The sequence below is a fragment of the Pelmatolapia mariae genome, linkage group LG1, assembly GCF_036321145.2.
Source record: "Pelmatolapia mariae isolate MD_Pm_ZW linkage group LG1, Pm_UMD_F_2, whole genome shotgun sequence".
In the NCBI taxonomy this organism is placed as follows: Eukaryota; Metazoa; Chordata; class Actinopteri; order Cichliformes; family Cichlidae; genus Pelmatolapia; species Pelmatolapia mariae.
In genome coordinates, this window is record NC_086227.1 from 33,189,387 (window position 1) to 33,216,334 (window position 26,948).

Sequence of the window (26,948 nt, forward strand, 5' to 3'; positions counted from 1 at the left end):
TCGCCTGAAAGCCTTTCAATTTTCTGTGAAGTCTGCGCTAAAAGGTCCTAGTATAAAAGGCAGAATAAGACAAATAAAAGAAAAGGGGCAACAGAAAAAAATAGAAAAATAAATAAACCCAAGGACAAAAGTTCTTAGTTCCCCTTAATGTCAAAATATAATATTCTCAAATGATGGCAGTCTTAAGAAGGTTGTCATATATTCTGGAAGAAAACTATGATAGGTGCAATTTTCAGGTCATTTTTCCTTACTTGAAAATAAAATTAGGGGGTTTATTTATATGTCAAGCATGAAAACATTGCATAGCTTCTAGAATAAAGGCTGTCAATGGCAAGATGGGCACTAATTTTTCATTTCACAAAACTCTCCTCATCACAGATGTGTTCATCATCTGACAGTAATAGAGTCAGAAATGAGGTTTAGATTGTTGTGATGCATCCTCAGAATTGACATTAATGGCCTCTCATTGAGTTGCTGAAGGCCATTAGCTAAAAAGGACAAAGCTTTGGAGTTGAGATAAGGTGGGAAGATGCACAGCACCATGTAATAGCTGTATTTGAAATACAGTGCCCCACTGGGTATGTTGCCTATCCAGAGGGAAATAACGCAGATAAAACATACTGTATGTTACCTGATTGCAGAGTTGTTCCTGAATAATTTATTTTGGAGACAACACTGCTAATCTTCTTTTGCCATGACGATCAGTGGACTGAATTCAATAAACTATAATTGGTTAGTATGTGAAATAAACACAAGGTCTTACTGCATTGTGTCACTGGCAATGCAATGTAAACCTCTGAGACATGAGTCTACTCTACTGTTGGAGTACCTTTTTGAGTTTTTACATGCACAAGATTCCAAAGGCTGGCAATTTAAATGAATGAATGAATACAAAAATTTCCTAAACCTGACAAAACAGGGGCTAAAATGTGAGAGCAATCAGGGAAATAACAGCATTTCAGCTAAATTAAAAATCATGATCTGACAATAGAAACAATCATGTTTGTTAGTAAATACCTTACTATTGTTACCTTTTAAAACTTATGCTTTCAAATTGTTGCTACAGTATTCTGAAATTTGTTATTAGTAGTTTATGCATCTACTTTACAATCTATTTATAATTAATTACTTACTATTTTCAGCTGAATATAGGGTTTATGTGATTTGAAAATAACTGCATTCATTTCTAATTTACATTTACAAAGTATCCAAAGTTGTTTTTGAATACATGGTTGTATTAAATAAAAATATTTTCTTATATTTTCTTATATTTCACCAGGGATTCGAAAGAATTTTAGCTTTTGTGGTTGTTATAAAAATAAAATCTGGAATAAGCATTGCTGCACTATAAATTCACTACCTTACACATCAGTGTAAAAATAATTGAGCATGACAAATAACAGGATCTTCAGTCAATATCATTATCTTTTTTGTGTCCCACTGGATTCACTTTAATTACACATTGGCTCAAACACACTTATTACCTGTCCAGTAACCCAGCCACAAGGCAGGAAATTGACTTTTTGTCCAAGGCCAAGCTCATCGTGTTTGATATTTGCCAACTACTGTCACTGTTTGATCAGCAAAAGTGATTTCTGGATGAAATCTCAAGACAACACTTTCTAATAGTACGTACTGTGTTAGTAAGGGACCACTCTCCACCATGATTTATAACACTGATATGACAGTGTCAGAATCATTTTTCAAGTGATGGAAATGTCCTGAATAGAGGGACTAATGTCGGACCAACTTAAAATAAGTTATTCATGGCTTTCAGATGCTGCAAAAGGCCTGTGGGGAATCTAGTCATATTTGGCCTATATACTTTGCAATACTGATTTTCCCCAATACTGTTTTTAATCTAGTGCCACCAATTCTTCCAATGCTTGGGTTTATGACAACTTTTATTGCAGCTTGTTTTTATTAGCATGCCATTTACACAAACTAAAACAGTTTGGTAAATGGAAAATGTTAGACATTATACAATGTGTGATTATGGCAACTCTGGCCATGCTAGCATGTTTAATTTAGCATTTTACCCAAAACACCTCTGTGCCTTAGAGCAAAGCCTTGTTCAAATAGAGTGTAATCTGCTAAATTGGACAAAAAAGAAAAAAAAACCCATCTGTTACTTATAGTTTCCTATATGTATGCTCAACTTAGATTTAGTTGATGGATTTAGATCCATCAACTAAATCTTCAGGTTCATTCTCAAGCACCACTTTTGGGCAACAACACCAACACATACAGAGTGACTCCAATGTATCTGAAATAGCACCAGGTCAAAGTCATTTCTTTCTCATTCAGCTGTACAGAAAACAACTAAGAGGATCTATTTCTTGTCATATGACTGGTGCTCGGAGATCAATAGCCTCAAATCCACAAGAGACCCCCCACCCAGTACTGGTTTGAAATCACATTGTAAACAGCCTGAAATAGCTCCTCTGTGACTAATTCCTTCTCTCTGCCATATCTACTGAGATTGTAAGTGGCTTTTTGTATGGACCAGAAAATCAGATTCTTTACCCTATTAGAGATACAACCCCTACACAAATCTGACATAAAAAAATCTGGCTTGTCAATATTAATAGCTAATATGATCAAAGATGGCTGTGCATGTTTTATTAGCCATCTGGCAGCTCAGTGGGGTAATTTAAAAGCAATTTTGGAGTTGTAACATTTGGGAGAAACAAACAGAGTGGGGGTGTAGGGGCATGAGGTTGATAAGAGACAGAAAGATACACTAGGTGCAGGCAATTAGCTGTATGGCAATCCCCTTGTTAAAAGTCTGGATAATGCCCAGTTTGGATTGATTCAGTGGCTTCAGTCTGGTGACAGCTCCCATATCGCAGCCTCACTGCCCACTGAAGTATGCATTAGGACTTGGCGTTGGCAGCAAGATGGCTTTTACATTTAACAATCTGTGCCCAGACTGAGTGGAAGAGCTCGAGAGACAAGTTAACAGAGGGGAGCCTCCCATCACTTGTCAGCATTGTCAGGGGCAATTCCTTATTATCCCCAGTCTATTGGCCTCTATCCATGCCATTTATCTTTCTCATCACCTTTCCTTTGTGCCCCAAATCACAAATCAAGAGGAGGTCTGGAGGGGATATATGTATATAAATATGTTGAAAATTGGTTCACTATGGATTCCTTTGCTCGTGCAGACCTCTTTGTTTGGAAGCAGACAGAGGTGGCTTTTATGTGTCTGCCAGCCGGGCCACAGCTCTCTCCATCAATGGCATGCCATTCAGAAGATAAGCATCAGCTGGCAGCCCACTCCACTGACACCACCACTTCCTCCCGGAGTCAGCAGATTACATTTTAGAAGTTGACAGCTTGTTATCACTTTGGATAGCAGGAGGGCTTAATCTTTTGTTCTTTTCTGGCTGGGGGAGGGCTGAGGAGTCACCAGCTCAGGCCACTGAATCCACTGACTTCCCTCCTTGTGCCCTCTGCAGTGACACACATGGTGAATAGGCCACTCTCTCCTCCACTCTTTTCATTTTTCTCTAAGAGTGCCTGCACTTTGTAGAGGGATTACAGTGATGGAAGCCTCAGCAGTGCACAATGATATCCATTCAACATGTCTCCCTGGCTGACAGGGGATAGGTTCAAGTCTGATTTGATAATGGGTACGCTGGCTTCAGTCTGCAGGGATGGATCAGTGCTCCTCAGACAGGGCTTGTCCTCTGGGAACAATCATGTGGAATCCCTCCCAGAATAATATCCATGACTATAATGGGGGAGGAGAATGGTATGGTTCGTGTACAATAATATAGCTCATACAGACTAAGTGTTGAGTGGAAGCTTTTCTTCTCTTTAATCTCTGTTTTTGGCAAAAATGTCACATTTTGCACTTATTATCATTATTATTATTATCATTATCATTATTATTATTATCATTATTATTATTATTATTATTATTATTATTACTACTACATCATGTTTAACCAACAAACATTAAATTTTCTACTTTACCTTTTGACCTTAACTTGGTAATTTCACAACTAGCATTCCCATTGAAGCCCATTCAATTCTAGATAAACCTTATTTTTGGGACTTAGTGTTTTTGCATCAAAAATAATTAATCTGTGAAAATGGAAAACAATGTTTTGTTTTTTGGACATTGCATAGAAACAGATTATAACTTTAAATAACAGATCTAATCTTTAGATGTCCTGTTGTCATGTTTAATAGAGAATCAATAACACTTACATATTATCAATTGACCTATTTAACAGAATAATGAAATATGCATATTTGCTGGGCTAACAATAATCTAATCTTGCATAATCTTCCCTTACTAAGCAAATGATAAGTTCAACAACTTTGAACATTGGCATTTATTATTACTGCTTTGCTTTTCATGTAACAAAATGTCTCCTTGGTGAGAGCAGTAGTTATATAACCTCTGTCTCCCCCCACTTTATCTTTGTATGTCTCTTCCTGTCTATAGCATTCAGAGCCTTATGGAATATGTCTATAAAGCTCATATTTTAAAGCTTTAGACATGGTTTTCTGCTTTTCCGATATGTTATAGCAGTGAAGACAAGCTGAAGCTTATGCATCACACCAATGCTGTCTGATGAAATTAATTCATCAGAAATATGCAACTGCCTTACTGAAAACAATCCTTTAGCGTTGAGTTGTGAAAAAGTGAGCAAAAACTACTTTGGGACAAGAAGAAAGTAAGTTTTGTAAGTGACCAGGAGAAAATCACCACACTCACAGTAAAAATAGGGTACGCAACAACTTTTTTTTCTCAAAGTGAACAAGTGGGATTGGAGTGTAATTCTGGCTTGCAGCTCCATTGTTAAAGACAAAGAGTTATCAGCCCGGTTATTGTCAAAAAAAAAGGAGGGGTCAATCAGAGGTATAAGCAATCAATAAACATATTGATTCGAAGTTGGATGGAAACTCTAAGAAAGAGTTTCCATCCAACTTAATGGACCTTGTGTTAGTGGGGCATGAGTTTCCATGCTTTGGTCTGGGAGTGCAACTCTTAGTCTCTCAATCACTTCTATTACAACTCCCAGCTGCTTCCACCATTACAATGGCCACCTCCTAATTGCACAGTAGACTTTCCCTCTTCAGACACCTCTAGCACAGAGGTTCCTACAGGCAGTTTCCAGTCCAGTCCTTTAAACAAAATATCCCCATATAGGGTATATGTGAATTTTGGATAATTAAAAATGAATCATCCTTCCAATAAAACAGATTATTAACAAAAAAGAACCAGCCAGGTAAAAAACAATTTTCTTCAAAGGTGTGCTTTTCTCAATACAACTGAGGTCTCCTATTCAAACCACCTCCACCCCGCTTCTCCTGTGCTCCACAGCCAACTTGCATCCTCTCCCCACACACAGGTTTCCAACTTTCTCTCTCCTACATAGAGAAGGGCTTCGAACACTCTAATCAGCTCCTCCAAGTACTCAACTCCAAATAGCTGGCAGCTGGATTAGAGTAAATCACATCCACATAGGTGTGACCTACATAACACACATTAAAAAACAAACAAACAAAACCAAAATGAACAGAAAACAATAATCCCAACCAGTGTTTGGTAGGAAATTCTCCCAATTATTCCATTATGCCACATTTTACAACACAGTCACAGAGACAGCCTCAGTTTTTGGTGTGACATAGCTTGAGAAAGACTGACAGCATCAAGAGGGAACATCTGTGATTACTGTCTTCAAAGAAATTTTCAAAAATGAGCCTCTCTGTTGGATCCACCTGGTGCTCAGCGTCATTCTGTTTTATTTCCTTTGGAGTTCATAATGTTACCCAGCGTGGTATTATGGAAAAGGGCAACCTGAAAGCCCCACCACCAACAGCAGGATGGCCAAGCCATGCTCTTCTGCTCAGCAGGGACTCTAACCCTGTTTGCTTGTCAGTGGCTCAAAAGGTGCATCCTCAACTCCGCTGAGCTGAAAGAAAGATCACAGCATATGTTTTTCTTCTTTTTTTATTTCAATCAACATCCTCTCCCTTATTTGCTTGTTTCCGCTCTCAATTTCCTTTGGGTTTGTGTTTCATTTTTCATGGCTTTCTGGATAGCACAGCATCAGCTGTTTTAAATTTGTTTTTGTGTTTTGTTTTTTTTACTTTGAAGAGTGAAGAAGAGTTCAACAGAGAACTCTACAGTGATCTTTATTTATTATTTAATTTATATTTACAACTGTATTTACTAGGTTTTTGTCAGGCCGATAGCACTCCATCTTCATTTTGTATTTAGTTGCGACTCAAACTAAATTCCATTGTGGACAGAAATTTTGCTGACCGTTAACTTATATATGGACGTCATATGTTGAATGTGACATGTTAAAAAAAAAACAAAAAACGCAGCGATAGTACTACCACATTTAAATATCAACAAAGAATTTGGATTTATAATAAATCTAAAAAAAAAAAAATCATAGATCTTAACAATTGCTGTATGCGTGATGTTTGTGCACAGTTTTGATGAGACTAGGCCTTCATTAAAGAGGAGATGGGGTACATGCAAACATTTATGCATACATGCGCTACAATGATTAAAGTGAGATATGATTATTCATTTAGTTGTTTATTTTACACTGACCTCTGTTAGAGCAGGAATGCAAAAAATAATATCAAATCTATTTGTACAGACTGAAATAGTGAAGCCACTGGTGAGCAGGATCAGATGGCAGGGTAAACAGATTATACTGCAAGGCTCCCATGGCATAACACTGGGCATTAATGTTAATGGAAAACCACATGACCTTGCAGTTGCCTCTGAGCAGCTCCATTTCAAATCCAATAGACATGACCTAGGCCTGGAAGACGCTAGTGAAATGGTGATTCAGGCACCTGATACCCATGCTTTAAAATAGTCTTTTTTTCCCTTTCAGGGCATCCCAGAGGCCCCCAGTAAGGTTTCCTCCATTCCCTGAGGTGGACAGCAAAAGGAAGAACTGATTGCAGGAAATCAGTTGCTGAAATAGTTTCCAGGATATCCACACATGCCTAATGCCAGATGTCATGTGATCCTAGCACTAAGCAGGTTAGCACTTCTACATCATTTCAATTAAGGTGTGTTTTCATAGTTGCTCATGAGACAGAATGCACTCTGTTTTATGGGAAATTTTATACTTAAGGTTGTTCAGAAGTACTGTGATGTTGGCTTTGCCAAGTATTGCTTTCCAATGCTTTTCAATCTTCCTGCTTTGGGAGGAATGGAGGGGATTGTGCCAACACAACACAAACAGACTTATTTAAAGGAGCTTTGCACACACGCATCAAATAATGGAAAAATGGAATAATATAACAGTGCGATTTTCCATCCTGTGGTGGATTTGCTTACAAGCACAGTGCAGTTCCTCTGCACCTAGGGTCATCAGCACAATTTAATTACATTAAGAGACAGCTAAATTGGACTATGCAAACAGAAAAGGCTTAGGGGATTACTGGGCCTCTGACAGAGAGATCAAGTTTTTCCTTGAAGCGTGAAACAATATGCCCAGTTCCTGGCAAGGTCCATGTGGATAAACATAGAGGGATGGCCAAGGCAAATTAATTTTTTCCTTGCTTTTATTTACTGTAGAAAGTCGTAGTGTTTCAAAATACACTTTACATGATTATAAAACACTATTCCCATCTGAAGATGTTCTCACATTTTATGTATTACCTTTGTTTTTTCAAACTGCATGCATTTGTATTGTGTTGTGTGCATGCTGCCTAATATTTATGACAATATTTATAATATGTTGTAGAAGAAACATTACCTCAATGCTTTATGAACACTGCTTCCTGTACTGCTACAACCCTAGTGTATGGCATTCTGTGTGTATATATATGTATATATATGTATATATATATATATATATATATATATATATATATATATATATATATATATATATATATATATATATATATATATATATATATATATATATATATATATAGTTGTCTCCTTCGTTGTCAGGACTGGGCTTAAATTTATCATGGCATTCAAAGGAAAGAGGTGGGTTTTTTTTTTTACTTCATTCATGGAAAGGCAGTTGGTAGAGACTGACATTTTCAGACCTTGGCCTTTACCAGCATCCCACTACACAGTTACAGTAAACATCAGCCAGTCACTATGAAACAAGATCAAAGGTAGTGATGATATCTTCTCTACTAAAAGATGTTTTTAACATCCATCCTAGCCACCCAGTAAATGGTGATAACTCAGTTAAGTTCAGAAATGGACCCTTAAAATCTTCAATTTTTCCTCTCAGAAAAAAATCCTAAAAGCAATCTTTTAGTTGCAGATTTTAAGTGTTTTAAGGTTAAGGGTTTTTTTTAAATAAAAAATAACATTAGCATATAGCATGTTACTATCAATTAAACTGAGATTTAGCCACTTGCTTACCAATAAATACACAAGCAACCAAGCAGCAGCTGATTCTCTACTTCTCCATCTGTGGATTGCTCTGTGTTGGGGTTCTCGAGGTGAAACATAGGGCAACCTTCCACTCCCTGAAGCAGCTGGAGTCAGACTCATTGGAAAAATGCCTAGAGGTGTAACTTTGTGCAGACAATTTATCTGAACTGCAACCTCTTCAGGTGTCTGTTCTCCCTGTAAAACTGGCTGCTGTTCCTCCAATTGTCCTTAAACAATTACTTCAGAGTGTTCAGGAGATGACTGTGGCCATTTAAAGAGCAGTTTTCTCAGCTACCATTGTGCAGGCCATCTAAACCATGGGATACAAAGCTCCCAAGTACAGTGTGAGCCAAATAAAGAGGTGGAGAAGGAGGGGGAGGCAGATAAAAGCTGACACCCAATGTATTATAACTCTGCTCTATTAGATATGAGCTTCTGCTCGGGTGAAGCACCATAGCTTAAGGCAAAGATACTGCTTGCTTATTGTGCTTTAGCGAGGGGGCTGGGAACACTGTGTAGCCACTGTGTTCTGTATACAGCACACAGTCTCTCATGCATGATTTAGTAAAGTGAAATTCTTACTTCAATTCCAAGTAGTGATACAGTAGAAGAGATAAAAGGATGTGCTTAGGCTGCAAAACGAATCATAAGACATACACTACTGGTTTGAAAAGATGGCTACTAATCAAAAGAGAGAACTCATTAAGGACATGCTGCTGCCACCTATTAGCACTGACTCACTTGAGGAAGATCGTAGCCTCCACCTTCTTTAATTGTTCATGTTGGGAGCCTTTTACTTCAAACCTTTTATTTGTAGTAAAGTCATAGTACTGTGTGCGGATATGGAGCTCAGCCTTGTTTGTGTCTTCTAACTTTAGAGTACCTCATCTTTACTATATTCCAGTTTACATATAGAGCAACCCAGTATCATGGCAGAGCATGCAATAGAAACGCCACTCCACCATGACTACTTCTAGCTTTGCCTCTCCGAAGTTTGAAATGGTTACGCAGGCAGAAGTTGCAGTAAGCTGCAGTACCAGCAGAGGGAGATATTTTATTTCAAGCCAACATGAAAATAATCACGGGAAAGCATTTAAACAGACATTACAACACATTTACACATAAATACATATTAGCCACCAGCTTAATTGTTCTGGCATAGAAGGACGCTGGAATATACTTCATACCTTCCTTGGTCATTAGTGACGTCTTAGCCTTAAATATGTTACCCCCACCCACCTGTACTGCACCACACCAGTACTTCACCTCTTTATTTAATCATAGATCCCAAAACTACACTTTTGTTCCCCCGTACATAATCATCAGTTTAAAAACATATACACTGACATTTGATAGGTGTAACTGTGAAGTTGCAACCTTTTTCCTTAGCCTAGTTTGATTTAGTTGATGCCCAACTACGTCAGACTGAAGAAATTGTTTTTGCTGGGTGACCTCTAAATTCATAAGGCAATGGCAAAATTGCTGCATATCTAAATTATTAAGTCAGTACTTAGTATTGCTTAGAGTTTCTATTTCTTAAGAATAATTTTTTTATTCTACTGTATAGCTATCCAGAATTTCCTTTTTCTGTTTTGATGTATTCTACATGTCATTCCATTTCTTTATGTCGTTATACTTAATTTATGAATAATCAGTTTCAAAATTCTTCTAAAATTTCAAATGAATACTTAATTTACTCACTGAGTTTATAAAAATTAACAGTAACTCTAAATATCTACAATTTAAAATATTTAAACTTTGGAGCAGTGTGACAAAGTGGCTAGGACTGAATTCATTTACCATTTCTCACTTGCATATATTGTTATTTTGTGTTTTGTTATCTTATAGTCTATCATAATGCTTTAATGTAAACACAGCACATGTAACCTTGGCTCTACATACTATCCCAGGTCTGTTTGTGGTAGCATTGGGTATATTCATTTCATCTGTGCAAATGTTCTTAAAGCTAAATGTCACTTCATCATTAATTGATTTGAATCTTTCATTTGTTTATGTAGTTTGGTTATACTTACCATTGTGTGTTCCTTTGAGCAGGTCCTATGTGTAAAACAGGTATATGGGAAGGGCAGCCCCAGTACTTCCTGATTTTATAGGATATGATGTCATTGATCATGTCAGTTGGGTGTAACCAAATGAAGGGGTGTTTCTTTTGTGTAAAATTTTTTATTTCATTTAAAATAACCTCATGAGTCAGATTAAGTGAAGAGATTGACTTTTCAAACCGTTTAGCTGGGTGAATGAGTTTGTTAAGTGGAAAAATGATTTTATTCCTGTTTCTTTGTCTAGACTGTGTTATTTAGTCTACCCTGTTTTCCCAATGGTAGAGGTTAATGAGGTCCAGGTGTGAGTGGAATTCTATATAAAGCAGGTGAGATTCTGACTGCCAGGTTCTTATGTTTTGTGAAACAATTGTTGAAAGGCGACGCCAGAAAATAAAGAACACTTAAAAGAAACTTGAACAGTCTGCAGGTGCTGTCTTCCTATCACTTTCCATGCTGCTTATGTTATGCTACCTCACAAGCAGTTAGCAGCTTTGTCTCACAGCAAAAGGTCCTGGTTTCAAATTACATGTTTCATGGTATCCACGTGGAATCGCTTTGGTTACTCTAACTTTCCCCCACAGTCCAGAGACATGCAATTGTTAGGTAAACTGGCAATTCTAAATCGGCCATAGGTGTGAACGTGAGTCTTAATGGTGGTCCGTCTGCCTGTGTTAGCCCTGCAATAGAGTGATAACCTGTCCAGGGTACTAATTTAAAGGAAAGAATGAAATCATGTCTTAGATTGGCAACATGGCTAAAATAAAATGACACTTCAGAAATAATAATATAATATAATAATATTACTAAAATTCATATATAGTTTTATATAGAGAGTATACATTGCATAGTATGGACGTTTTTGTTTTTTTGTTAGTTTTTAAAAAAAAAAAAATCCTCCTCAAACTGTGTTGTGCTTTTGTTGAAAAATATTGTTCCTTTAAAGTAATGGTCCACTTCCAACACAGTTTCATACCAGATTTCACAAAGCATCTGGTTCTTGTAATCATTACAAGCTCTTATGGGTCTTGGTTAGATATTTCTCATGAATATTGAATACTGGCTGTCATAGTTTGTGTGTTTCTACATAATGTGAATGTTTGTCTTGCATGTGTGCTTCCGTGTGTGTCCTGCTTGTCATTGCAAATGCCCTTTTTTTCCACCTGACACCGTGCCTGAAAGCATCTGACAATCAGGGGAATATTAGAGGGTTGGAGAGATTCCACTCTGGCTAAGTGGCTCTTATTGCTGTGGAGTGTGACACCACTCATATTCATAATGATTCACAGTGCTGTTGACACATGATAGTGCAGATAGCCTACTTAGTGGATTACAGTTTCTCTGACTCTGAGGCTCTCTGATGGTGATGTTGATTGTATCTCCAAAGAGCTCCCTTGACTGGTTCATCATTTTCTTCGATCAAAAATCTGTGAACATGTCACAAATGACTTTGTTAATTTAAAAAAAATGATGTCTTTTGATTTCAACTGGAACATGGTTCTTAAAGTAGTGATTTTGTGAAATCAAAATAAGGTGAAACATCACCCTTTAGTCTCTGAATAAAAATACCAAAGTTAAAATGAAATTCATAGATTTTTCCAACAGCAGTAGAAAAATGTGACTGACACTCTCATTTGGTTGAAACTGTAGCATAAGCCATAGCTGTGCATATGTATGCAGCTGATCTCTTGTTTCTGAAACATGAAGCAGCTTGGTTGTACACGATTAGGACACTCTTCCATCATGGCTGCTTAAACCCCAATCTTCTTAACGCTGAGTGCCAAGCACAATGGCACTGGGTCACTTTGCAAGGATAAAGGTTGATCTCATTTAGAAATTGAATATAGAGCCTTGTTCTTGAGGAGGATTGAAAACTGACCATTTGTTCTATGAGATGGAATGAAAAAGGTATTATTTGGGGAACAAATGTTTTTTCTGCTTCTCTCTCCATCTTTTTTTTTTGCTCCTTAGTGAAACCAAAGCAAATAATATAACAGCTCATACATGCAATCTACTTTCTGATTTGGAATGTGCCTCTGTCTCCCAGTTTGATTGCATGGTGTGTATATCTGCATTATTGTGAGTTCTCCCAGCTTAATCCAGAAGTCAATTCTGTTTATCTGGATGTAGTATTTTCAGTCACTTTGGCAAGGATTGCCTAAAGCTGGCTTCAGTTTCTGAAGCTGAAAAGCAGCCTCACATCATCATACTACTACAACCATGTTTGAGTTGATATCATGTTCTTTGTATGAAATATTGTGTTACTTTTATGCCCGATGTAAGGGGATTCAAACCAACCAAAAATTCAGTGTTTTTCTTGACAGTCCATAGACTATTTCCCTAAAGTCTTGAGGATCATCAAGATGTTTTTTTTTTTTTTTGGCAAATGTGAGATGAGCCTTTGTTTTCTTTTAGCAGTGCAGTGGGATTTGCCTTGGAACTTTTCTCATGGATGCCATTTTTTCCCCTTATCTCTTTCTTATCAATGAATCATAAACACTCACTAAAGTCAAGTGAGGGCCTCAGTTATTTAGATTTTAAATGAAATGTTATGCTTTTATTGCTTATTCCTATTGCCTAAAGTATTTTAATTTGATTAAATCAATAACTTTGATTTTGACACTATACACCTACTGGTTATCCATTTTTGGATGTGATAATCAAATTCATGATTGTGAATTTGTGTCTGGAGCATTTGTCGTTACTTTTATTCTGAACTTTATACAGTTTTTGTCTGTGAAAAAAAAACACCTAAAAGGTTTTTTTAGGTGTTGAGAAAATACAGTGGAACACACACACACACATAAAAATTCTAAGAGTAAAGACGGTTAATACAAAAAATAGCTAATCAGAATATATAAAAATGGGAAAATATCAGTAAACGTAAAAGCCATACTGGTTAAATCTGTTTTAGGGAAACTACAGACTAACCTGGGCCTTGTTGCTGGACCATCTCTGACAGAGCCTGTTGGTGGATGAAGAGAACCAGACCTCCAGCAGCGAACAGCAGGACAAACCAGAGGGAACAGGGCAGTCTCCTTCTCCGTCCACGCAGGGAGTCCACCACCATCTTCCACTTCATCCACAGCATGATGCAGCACAGTCAGATGCTAATGTAATAAGTTCTGAGGAAAATGAAAGAAAGTGTGAGTATTTTCATTTCTTTGCATCAGTATTGCAAAGTTAAATCAGTAAACAACACTGATGGAAAATAGCATATATTCTCTTAGTTACCATATTTCTGTATATTTAAAATGTGCTCATCCCTACATAAACAAAAAAAAAATGCAATCAAGTCATTAGTTTTATCAGTGTTAAATAATTAATAGTGTCCATATTATGCACATGTACAGGTTAATAATGTATTGTCAGAGTCGAAAAAATCTGAAACATTTAATCCTTAAAAACCAAAATATTTATCATATATGTTCCAGTGCAACTATACCCACAGAAGCCTCTGTCTCTTTAACCTCCCAGTTCCAAAAAACCCCCACAATGCTGGTCTTGTTCAAGTACGTCAATAAAAAATAATAATCATGAAAATACACCAAAGGAAGGGATTAACAAAAAAAAACAAAAAAACAATAATATGGATTCTTTAAAGTTTGCATTTTTTCTGCATTTTTGCTTCCCACAAGTGCATTTTGCAGGATGCTTCTGTGTGTTGGAGTACTTTTATATGGTGCATTTTAGCCTGGAACCAAACAAATCTGAACGCTCATGTTTAATTTGTTCTGGCAGAATACATCTGGCCCCCTCCCGTTCACACAGATTTGCACTAGGCCTTCACCATGCTGGGCCAATCAAAACCATTTATCTAATGTGTGTTGGGCTTGATACAATTACATCCCTGCATGCTATAGTCCATTTACATTTTCATTTTATTTATTTATTTATCCTTATTTTACACGTTTCATTGCTCTAATTGGTTACAGGTTTATTCAGAAATATCCAAATATCCAGAGAAATTTTGGAATTAGTTGTGTAAGAGCACACCTTGAAAACTAAAACTGACAAGTTCCACAGTAATTCATATTTGGCCTATTGGACAGCTTTTTCTTTTTACTAAAGTAAATTATCTACTTACTTCTTCCACCATTGGTAAATATCCTTGAACCTTTTTATTTTATGAATGCAGCAACAGTCCACATAGACTTTTGTGTCTAATCAGAGTGATGTTTTTCACTATGCAGCATGAAAATGAAGGTTGATATTGCGTTTAAATGAACACAAGATAGAGTCCTATAATTTTAAACCTGATTATAGCACTTATATCAGAATTGTTGGGTGTCTGTGTGCACATCTGCAGCATAAGAAGTTCAGCTAGATTACAGACTCACAAAGGCAAAATAAGCCAGGGTATTTATCCACACCCCAAACCCCAGCTTATTCAGGTATTTAAGTTAAAAAAAAAGTTAATTGAGTCAGACAAATTAATGCTGTTTAGAAATTCAACATGGAGAACACCTAATTCTTCCAAATAAAGAAATCTGTGTTCTGTTTGTAAGGATAGAGTCAAGTAAACACAATTCCAGTTGGACTGGCATGGGCGCAGACCTGTTCTAAGGTCTGTTCACACAGCAGAAAGACCGCATAGCATCTGTCTTCAAATTAATATGCAAATGAGCTGTGGTACTACTCGAACATGTGTTGCCATTGCAGAGAACAAAATTGGCTCTATTTCAGGGATGTCAAAAACCTGACTTTCACATTGCACCATGTGCTGATACCAGAACTGAGAAATAAACCATAAACGAGTGTCAAAAACCAGTTGTGACACGTGTTTGCTGCAATTCTTGAATATACAAAGATTTCTGTCAAGATTTGAGTTTTGTTGATACAGATGATAAAACACATAAATAAAAGAATGCAGCACAAACACGCAAAAGAAACAGAAATCCAGAGGGACTTATAACAATATCTCACTACATAATCAAGGTAACAAACAGTGACAAAGAAGACATCAAAACATCAACTTGGAATGAAAAATGATCAAATATATAAATAAGAGAAAATACACAGAATGTAGATGGATGCATTTGTGTTTCAAGGGATGGGAATGTTTTTTGTGTCACAAAAATCTTTTTAAAAAAAAAAATTGGTCAGGTGAAGTAAGCCTTTACTGAAATGAGCCTTGGCATTTCATCATCAGTGCAGATGCAGCCAGTGATCCATTACTGTTACAACAGTGTTCCACCTAGAGTAGGAGTACTGAACTAATTCAGATGGTGTCCACAAGGGATATTAGATTTTTCACACACAGGATTTTGGTGCTTCAACACATATACTGAAACTCTCAAAGGTTTCGCCAGCTCTTGGCAAAAGAAAAAAATTATTGTTTTATATCTTTTTTTTGCATCTGTTTCATGGATTCCAGCTAGGTTTAGCTATGACTTAGGAAAGAGATCTGAATAATAGAAACAAGGAGCCATGTAAGCAAAATGACATTCAACCATAATATACAAGCAAATAATCAAATGTGAGTCAATGCTACAGTAATTCAACAGCCAGTAAGATGTCACCATGTTTGCGTGCAAACACACATCTGTAGCGTGAAGTATATGGGTTTGTTTTGTATTGTATACACTACCAGTCAAAAGTTTGTTTTTTCTTTATTTTCATGACTATTTACATTGTAGATTCTCACTAAAGGCATCAAAACTATACATGAAAACATAGAGAACTATGTAGTAAACAAAAAAAGAGTGAAATAACTTAAAACATGCTTTATAGTTTAGATTCTTTAGAATAGTCATCCTGATTACTGCTTTGCACACTCTTGGCATTCTCTCTCAATGAGCTTCAAGTGAGTAGTCGCCTGAAATGGTTTTCCAACAGTCTTGAAGGAGTTCCCAGAGATGCTGAGCACTTGTTGGCCCCTTTGGCCCTCACTCTTCGGTCCATCTCATCCCAAACCATCTCAATTTGGTTTAGGTTAGGTGACTGTGGATGCCAGGCCATCTGGTGCAGCACTTCATTCCTTGTGTTTCTTGGCCCAAACAAATCTCTTCTGCTTGTTCCTTTTCTTTAGTAGTGGTTTCTTAGCAGCTATTTGACCATAAAGGCCTGATTCACATTCTCCTCTGAACAGTTGATGTAGAGATGTATCTGCTACTGGAAGTCTGTGTGGGATTTATCTGGGCTCTAATCTGAGGTGTTGTTAACTTGCGATTTCTGAGGTTGATGACCCTAGGTCTTCCTTTTTTGGGGCGGTCCTCAAATGAGACAAAATATAAAACATATTTAGAGTTATTTATAATTTTTTTCTTTGCCACATAATTCCATATATCTTGCTTCATATGTTTAATGTATTCAGTATATATCTACAATGTGGAAAGTAGTAAAAATAAAGAAACACCATTAAATGAAAAAGTGTGTCCAAACTTTTGACTGATAATGTATCCATCAGGAAGTGCACACAGCATATAAATCAATCAGTCAGTAAGTCACCACAGGTACTGCTTTAAACAATCAGGACTTTATTGCATTTGTAGTACTATTGAAAATCAGAGTACTTCAAGTATTGTGGTCAGCAGTGTCATTTTTACCATTTAGGGAACAGAGGACACAGAATTATCTTTTAAAAGAGATGTCATAGGAGGCAATAGCAGTCCAAGGATGGTATGTATCAAACATGTAACACTACCAGTAGGAAATATTCTTCCAAAGTCCTTAAATTCTAGAAAGGTCACTATAGACGACCAGAAAAATTCTAAGCTACATTAAAAGTAAACATTATTGACATGCTGTCAACAACTGCCACTGTAGAGTAAGATAAAAATGATATGGATACTTTACTTGGACAGATAGCAGCTAGACTGATACAGCAGTAGAACCCATATCGAAGTGAACAACATGACTTCATTTGCATGTGCCTGGAATAAATTAGTTAGATGCCAAACCATGAAACCCACTTGTTTTGGTTTTTATTGACAACACTGGCCTGAATGTTTTTTCAGGCCAATCTATAGAGAAACCATGCAAGCAAAGATAAACTGTGAAAAGTGCAATCAAAAGGTGAGAGAATTGTTTTTTCTTTGAATAAATATGTGTTATTATGAAAAGGCAAGCTTACATTTGACACAGAGATGTGGAGAAAAATGCATTTTCTGTTTTTTATTTCTTACAATGTGGTGAATGTACTCAAGGGTGCATCGTTTCAGTTCAACACAATAGTCTTCCAACACTTGGAGCTTGTATCAAGCTTGTATCATCTCATGCACATACTGTGAAAGGTGTTTCTAAAAGTTTTCTGTGTGAAGGTGAAGAGATCTTTGTGTACATGGTCGTAATGAAGATGTAAAACTGTCTGTGCTCAGTGGTTGTGTTATTTAACATTTTCTTCACTTTCATCTTCACAGCAGGAGCAGTGGAGGCAACAAGCGGGTACAAGCAGACGTTTCAGCCATATTAATATGTGCTAGAACATTGAGCCAACTGTGAACCCCATACAGTTACCATGCAAATACAGGTTACTGAAAACCTGTATATAACCTGTATAAGTTATTTGCTTCTTCAAAATTTCTTAGTTTTTGCATATTTGTCATGCTTAAATGTTTCAGATTTTTTAAAAAAGTATTATTTAATTTATTAAGGAAAAATCTATTATGACTAATAACCAGAAAGAACACAAAAGGCTCATCTTATGTTTACCCCCCAAAAAAGAAAAGCAAAATGACATATGGGAAAATATTCTGTGGACAAGACAAAAGTAAACATTTTTGGAACGTTTCAGTCCTGTTAAATCTGGTATAAAACTAACTAGCATTTCATAAAAAGGAGATCATACTAACAGTCAAACATGGTGGTGGTAGTGTGATCTGGGGCTGCTTTGTTGCTTCAGAACCTGAATGACTTGTTCTACTTAATGGAACTTATGCTCTCTACCACAAAAACCTGAAGACATCAGTTCATGCCATCAGTTCTTGCCCTGCAGTTCAAAACACTTGGGCAATGATCCAAAACACATGAGCAATGGCACCTCTGAATGTCCCCACCCAAAAACAAAAAAGCAAAGAAAACAAAAAGAAGACTGGAGTAGCCTAGTTAAATCACAAGTCAAATCTAATTTGGCCTGACCTTAGACCGCTCATGCTCAAAACCCTCCAATGTGGCTAATTTAAAACAATTTTGCAAAGTGAGCCAAAATTCATCCACAGCACTGGAAAGACTCATTGCCAGTTATTTCAAATGCTTGATTGCAGTTCTTGCTGCCAAGGGTGGATGAAGTTATTAGTTATAGGGGTCAATTACTTTTTCACACCAGAGCCTGTTAGGTTTGGAGAGCTTTGAATAAAATCATAATTTCAAAGCTGCACTTTGTATTTACTTAAGTTATCTTGTTTGATATGAAAATCAGTTAGATGATCTGAATCATGTAATTGTGACAAATATGCAAGGAGCTAAAACAAAAATAAATTAAAAAAATCATGAAAGGGCCAAATACGTTTCAGTGGCATTGTGTTTACATTACAAGAAAACTAGTATGTGTGGACACACACTCCTATCTATTGTACAAGCTATGAACGATGCAAAGTTGTTTGGTTTTGCTTTTTTTTAATTTTTTTTTTTTAAAATCACCAACACTAGTTAATTAGGTAAAGAAGATGATAATGGTTGGGGTTAAAATATATCAATTCACAAATCTAACCTTTCTCACTAATATAAATCTACCCAGTAAGACTAAATGTGATGCCAAGGTGTCAACAGTGCTCCCATATGTGATAAATCCGGTGGGAAACTAGACTCATTGCAAAATTCTGTTAACCTTCACTTTTTAGTGTAAGATGGGTTTTAAAGCTTATCATTCAACACTTTGTTAAATTAAATCCATCTTTCACTGCATGGAAAAAGTAAAATGGTTACTATCCAGCTGACTCAATTTTCATCCTTTACTTACAGAGTTGTGGAAGACTTTATTGGAAGATAGGAAAGCTGAGTTTTTTCAGATGCTATTTTTTTTTTACCTAGTTTTCTAAATAGGGTTTGACCTTTTATACCTCAGTGTCATTCACACTGCCAGTGTAAAACCACAGAATGTAATCTTATCACAGGAAGTCATTCCAGGTCTTCAATTCCATTTCCATTTTTTTTTTTAGGTTTCACCTCATATTTTCATCACCTTACCTTTGTACAAACTATCGGGGTCAGGTAAACACCTGACTGTTATTTCTGGCTCAATATTTTTAAAGTGCATAAACTGAAGTTTGATTTTATATCCCAGAGTCCAGTCGACAAAGTGGAAATGGTACATAAAGTTGGCAAAGTGTGAAAAAGCTTACATATGTGTCAATGCTGATTTTAGTAACTTGGGCTTAATTATTTATTTTTTGTGTTACCTAAAGCAAGAGGTTGACCTCAGAGGCCACTTTTACATTGTTAAACTGAGACAATGTCACACAAATCTCTGTTGTGAGAATGTTTTGTGCATTTCAGTTTTACTGTGCAAGTTAAGTGTATTTCTGAGTTAATCCTCAAACTTGATTTACAATAAAAAAAAAAAAATGAAGAAACAAAGAAACTAAGTATCATGTATTATCGATTATAATTCAAGAAAAAACTTAACTCATAATTCTGTCCTAATAAAATGCATAATGCTCATTTTCTTGTTGTTAAAAATATCTACATTGAGATACATATGTATTTATGACGTAATAAACTAAATCAAAATTGTTTAGATTTTTGTACAAATTAAGCAGTCCAGCACAACAAATCACAACAAATGACCTGAATAGTCAACATGACAATTTAAAAAAAATAGAAAGATTAGCATGATTTGCCAAACACATGTACAAGTTATGGCATAGTCATTTTACTGGAACGCATTAATATTGTACAGGTAAACTGTATTTCTGGTAAATTGGCCACATTCAGAAGTGTAGAACTGACATATTACATAAACCAGTGCAACAAAATGTTTAAACCAAAATTGAAAGGAAAGAAAACGATGTAGCAGTTGTATTTAGAAGCAACATAAAGATCACAATAAACCTCACAGAAATCTGGCATATGTATTATAATTAAGATAAAGCCATGTTCTATTCTTTCTCTGCTGTTTGTTTGTGATTTAGGGAGATTTATGTTTTCTGTGTAATTTAGAAAATGCCAAATGTTTTCCTCTTTGCGGCACTTAGGCTGTTGCAGGTGTTCATTAAAAGCAGCATGAAAACATACATTTCAGTTTCTCAGTTCAGTGCAAAACTGCATTGATCAATATTTCTTAAACAAAAAGAAACTGGATGGAAACTCGCGGACCACTGTGATACCTGAGACATTTTTCTGTTTAAATCAAACCAAATGAAGCTCTTGATTTGGTCCCTTAAAATTATACATACTAATTATACTCACCTTTGGCATCAACTTCTAGAGGTCTGTGACGAAAATTTTCCTTATTATAATAATTATTTTTTTCCTGACATTGATATTACCCTTTTTGTACAGCAATGTTTGTTTTCACAGAAGCATTATCAACATTTTAGCTAAAATGGTGCCAGAAAAAACAGCAGGTTTTTACTACCATTGAAAAACTTGGGCACAGTGCCTAAACATTTGTTCACAGCTCTGAAGAAAATGAAGAAAAAAGAAAAAGGGCTAATCTCTTTTATTTAATTATTAATACTGTAGGATGTGTGTTTATTTTACACTATGATCAAGTGTTTTAAAAGGAAATTCTTTAAAAGGAAATGATTGTTTACTTGCATTATTAGAGTGTAATATTATACCAATGGTCTATTTTTCTTTTGACAGCCTCAAAGAGAAGCAGGAGTGTTTTTTTTACATAGGTAAGTATACTGTAGAAAGTAGTGTTTTAATCCTGTGGTTTGGTGATACAATGACTTTCCCCTGCTACTAACATATCCAGTGACTGTGTATGATTTAACTATTATCCTGAGTGATCACCATGATGATGAAACTATTCCAAAAAAATGTAACTAAATAAAACAAAATAAAACAAACTTTTAACATGCTAATTTCACTTTAACTATAAAGCAGAGAAGAACTAGGAAAAGACATTGCATTCTCAGCCAGTTTAATCTGAAATAATGAAAAAAAGATGAAAATAAAATCAGTACACCTGTCACAACTTGACACAAACATCTCATTAGGATCAAACAACACTTCATCTGTAACACACTGCATTTATACTTTTCTTCCAAACAGATGTATATGTCAAGAAATGACACAATGTGTCCCATTTTGTGCAGGGAAAGATTTTATTCTGTGTCAGACCGGTAATGGAGATGATTCTGCGTTTGATGTTCATGTATAATACACATCAAAGACTTTTGCTTTTTAGTTTCAAGTAAATCAAAACCGTGGCAGTCAAACACATGTGGTTTACATGCATATAAAGCATTTCGCTACTGAGCCATTACTGCAATCTGCTAATGTGAGCACTTTCTCGTAATGAGTTTTGTTCTGTTACAGAATATAGTATTTAATTAGACTAGTAAGGTTTTTACCTTAATATTACATCCATTTAAAGTTTAATGGTGCATGTATATTCTATAGACAGTTACCTAATTGATTAATTACTTCCTTAATCTATATAAAATCAGGCCAATGGGCTCTTTTGGCCCACAGGATTTGAAGTGTCATGCAGCAGTGCCATGTTCTGATTGAAGCTTCAGTTTAAAGTAAGAACATCAGTTACAAGGCAGCTTGGAGCTACATTATTCATTCTCTACTGATGTTACTGTGGAAAAACTGTATGGCAGTATTCTTGTATCTTCTCTCGGTTTGTCCTTACCTCAGTCAATGCAGAGTTTTAAGGTGACTGTGAGCTACTGTTCCTGTGTTCCATCTCCATCAAACTTAAAAGCATCACACTCTTAGAGTCAGTAATAGTTCAAGAGCTGGGTGTTAACACAGTCAGTTTCTTTCCTGGGCAAAGTTGGTGACCTATGTGGTTGACATATATATGTGTATATTGTGTAACAGGTAATATAAAATTAATGTTAAAGGGATGATGATGATTTTCAGTGTTTGACTCCATGTCATAAAAAAAGACTGATTACTTTTTAAAACTGACACTAACATTAAAGGTGCAATGAGTAATTCTGAAGTTCTCTCCCGGAGCACTCAAACTGCTTAAGTCACTGCTAAATTCTGATCAGCTGATTCTGTACAGACTGACAACCTGTCCGGAGTCAACTCTGCATCTCGCCACATGTCAGCTGGGATACTTTCCAACTGATCCCGAGAGGGTCAGGTGGGAACTTCTCTTCAGATTTGATGGATTTTATATGGACTGGCCCATAATTGAGCAGTAATCACTGCATGTGAATTTGAAAGCCTCACGACACACACTGGCAAAGAAAGCCGTCCATTTTTATTATCTAAATACTTACCCTATAAACTGCTTCCCACTTTACCGCATTTTAAATGTTCTAGAAAATGTTCCAGGCTATTTCTTATATCTTTCTTGTATAGTCTCTCTAGTGTGACAGTGAGACAGAAAAGTGTTGGCTAGTAAACAAAAAAAGGGAAGCTGCTGCCAGGCATGCTTCATAAATTAATGATTATCTGCAAGGGAATTTGACAAGCGTATAATGGGAGCTGGTATAGGATCATGTTCAAAGGGCTTCTAATTGTCTTTATTTATGACAGCCGGTGATCTCTAGGATGAATTAATGCATTTGCTACACTGTTGTGATGAGCCTTTGCAATCAGCCATCAATCCTGCTAGCTATCTTTCACAGCTGTCTGCTATTAGAAAGGGTCCATAGACATGTTAGGAAGGGTTCCCCTATTCAGCAGCAAGACGGCAAAGTATTTCCAAACAATAACCTGACTGATTTGTTTATTCATATAAAAGCAACATGCAGAGGTGCCATTATCCTAAAATGATAGTGCCAGAACCCTGAATTAATAATTTCAGAATAAATTAAAGCTAGAACGCAAAGTGCAGAATTGTGGATTTTTTCATCACTACACAAGGGGAAAAATGTCCATGTTGTGATTGTCCTTTTTATTTACATGTTAATTCATCTATATAATTATTGCTTGTTATTTATACTTTTGTTCATCTGGGAATAATCAGCTGCTGCTGAAAATGGCAGTAAAACCTGGCATTTGTACATATTAAACTGACACAGTAAAGCCAATTTCACTGCTATAGATGAGCCTGTCAGTGGTTGTCTACAAATCTGAGACTTGGAACTGCTGTTCTGAAAAATTTCAAACAAAAACGTGTTAGATTAATCTCACTAGGAGATTAATCGGAACCACAGATGTTCCTATGACTTCATTGCTAAAACAAAATAAAGTCAAATGAATAATTTGAAAGTATATAATGTACCCATGCCTACTATAGTGGCCACCAAAGCACTGCCACACCAAAAGCATATTCTAACTCAATTACAAATGAGAAAGCTGTGTGACGGTGACCTGCTACGATGGCCTCAGGATAGATACCAGCTCAGGCAGAGCAGGTGATGGCAGGTCCAACACAATCAGACATGCTCAAACACAACACATCCTTGTCATATCATGTCACCCCAATAACTGCCAAGGGGCACTACAGTACTCCACTACCCACCTCTCAGATAAGGTTACAGATTAGTTTCTATTTATATGTTGGGTCCTACAGCAGCTCACTGACCAGATAAATCACAAGCAAACCTATCTATTGAAAACTAGCTGTTTAAAACAATTTTTTCTTTCAGAAAAATGATTTTTATTTAACTAGTGAGATACTGTTTATTATATTATTGTTCCTCTGTGTCTGTCTTATTTTGTCTTGGATTTTTGTCAAAGATACTGAAAAATATAAGCCAAATTAAGGAAGCATGATGGAGAGGTGAAACATTGGCAAAGGAAAAACGCATTATGTTTTGGTTTTCATTTAGAATTTTAGTTTCTTTAAATTGACTGTATTGCTTACGATGTGCTCATTAAGTGCTTTTCCGCTTCTATTTGCAAAGATGCCAATTAAGGTGTTGCTATTTCTCTGGACTGTGTGACATTTTTGTGGTTTCTGTTTTCCAAAAGCTTTCTGGCAGCTCTTTTCCATTCTGAAATTTTCAGTGTAATTAAAGACAAAAACATTTTTCTAGTTTGATTGGGCTTGGGGTCAAAGCTGCAGCCAATTTTCTCTACCAGCAACACACCTGACCCTGATATACCAGACAAATGGCTAATCTGGCAAACAGGCTGTATTATCTAATGCCTTCATTACCATCTAAAACTCATGTAATTACACTTGATGGGCTTTTCTTAGTACAGATGCACTGAAACTTGCCAACAATTCATAGCTAATTAAAAGATATGTGCAGAAGGTCTGTTCTACCGAACAGAATGGCCAGGTGAAACCAGCTGACTTCCATAGCCCATTTTTATCCAAATGTTTTTCAGTCAGCAGGTTGTAGATCCAAGGGTGGAGACAGGCATACAATTTTTTATGCCTTGACATACTGAGAGACAGATGGTGCAATGCTGGTGCAACTCAGTATTGAGAAGGTATTCCTAATATTTTTAGCCTCTGGGCCTGTCAAAGAGGAGCAACTAATCAAGAAGAAGGTTGTGTGAAATCAACTTTACAGACAAAGTCTGAGTTTAATGGAATGTAAAATTCAGTGAAGCAAACACATACGCATCTGCACAACTACACATACAAGTATTTCTCACAGGTCAGACGCTTGTCTCAGTTTGTGATGTGCATCATAGAGATATCATAGACATTGACATATCCTGTATATCCTTTATGGGATGGAACAGTGCAGTAACTTAACCTGTAATTTGCATTAAAAAGATACTGAGATACACACATAGATTGGAGACTAGCTAGTCACTGATTATCCGGGTCCAGAATATCCTAAACAGCTTTTGCCATCATGACTAAAACTAGTTGAACCATATGGAAAAAAGACAATAACACACACTCATCTATTCTGTAAACTACAGTAAACTATGTAAAAAAAAAAAAAAAAAAAAAAAAGGATCACAAATGTGGCCATGACTATAAGCATTCACAACTACATAGGACGCCTATTGGTAAAGTCCTGTGAAAAACAAACAAACAAACAAACAAACAAACAAACAAACAAACAAACAAACTAAAAACATCCTGTGTTGCTTCCATTGGAAACAAGAAAGTAAGTAGCAGTATTAGTTGATCGTCAGCAAGTTTGACCGCTTCTATGAAAGTTCTGTGAATTTGCTGGTCTGGAGAATTCTGACGTGTTTAGAAAATGAACATCCCAGCAAACTCACCCCAATGTTCAGAGAAACTGCAAACAAGAGCTGCATTTAAAATTTAACAGGCCTCAGTTAATATTGCCAGGAGAAAGTCTATTTTCTCTAAAAGATGATAACACTGTGTAGCTTTGTAAAGTTTCATGTGAAAAATCCACAAAACTTATGGAACAATGTCCTTTGGACAAACAAGCCTAAGTGGAATGTGTCTGAAGTGTCATGGTCCGGGTGTATGGCTGTAAAATCCCACTGGATGTCTGAGCATCCCTGGTATCTGCCTATGGGCAGGGCCAACAGCCTCCCTCACCTGGTGCTGATTAATTGCTATTAATCCCAGAGTAAATTATGTGGCCGCAGTTTCTGAAAGGGACAAAGAACAGTAACTAAAATAAGTAATACAATATGTTAAAAAGTTACAAAATGTAACAAAAAAGCTCTAATAAATACAAATAGCTCTAATTATAAATTTCCCATTACAAAACACAAACTTAAATATATGTGGATGACATTGAGCTGTCCTTCATTTCAGACTAACTTGTGACAATGTAATTGTCAAAGCTGGAGTCAGGGTGAATGCACACATTTATCTAAGCTTATGCTATATACTCACACCAAAGCATGGAGCATGGAGCAAAATGGTGAAGCGCATTAACCACGCGCCCTCCCAGAAAGACAGGATAAGTCACTGTACCAAAGAAGCAATAAGCAGGCTCATTTATACAATTCCTCATTGCATAATAATTTACATCCCACGTGTTACATTAGTACACATTTTCAACATAAGTCCTAGTGGAATACTCACCCTGCTCCCTTCTTTTCTTTCTCTTTTTATTGCTTTTTAAAATTTTGTTTTATTTTTTTTGCTACTCTATAAAACACTCCCCAAAAACAAATCAATGTCAACAAGGTTACTTCAGGTTCTACTAAAATCTGCAATCTCCATATCCTGTCATGCGATTGCAATCCCCGCCACGCCCTCAACTGAAAACTGGTCCATCTGAAACTCCCGAACTACTATGTAGGTTATCAGTCATCCAGGTTGTAGGGGTCTAAGCAGCTCAGTGACAAACTTGAATGTTGAATTGTTTCTGAAACACTGAGGATCAGAGTAGAAAAAATACTTCCGAAAAACATTTCTGTGTTGCTCAACCACTTTTTAAAAATGTCCAGTTTTCCAGTTTTACTGGCCATCATACATAGGTCATGAAGAGTGTTGCATTAAATATAGCATATTTTTTAATTGATTGAGTAATTTCAGCAGAATTCAGCAGCTTAATTCCTTAATTGTAAATAGGAAT

At 36.3% G+C, this 26,948-nt stretch overlaps 1 protein-coding gene across 2 annotated transcripts in view; it reads right to left on the bottom strand.

Annotated features, from left to right (window-relative positions):
* The window catches only part of LOC134631222 (carbohydrate sulfotransferase 8-like), a 169,300-nt gene that overhangs the window by 109,139 nt on the left and 33,213 nt on the right, over positions 1–26,948 (bottom strand). For both annotated transcript variants that reach the window (XM_063479332.1, XM_063479343.1), the window contains exon 2: positions 13,387–13,580. In XM_063479332.1, the coding sequence (XP_063335402.1) occupies positions 13,387–13,546 (160 nt within the window). In that variant the 5' untranslated portion in view covers positions 13,547–13,580. The remainder of the gene's footprint in view (positions 1–13,386; positions 13,581–26,948) is intronic.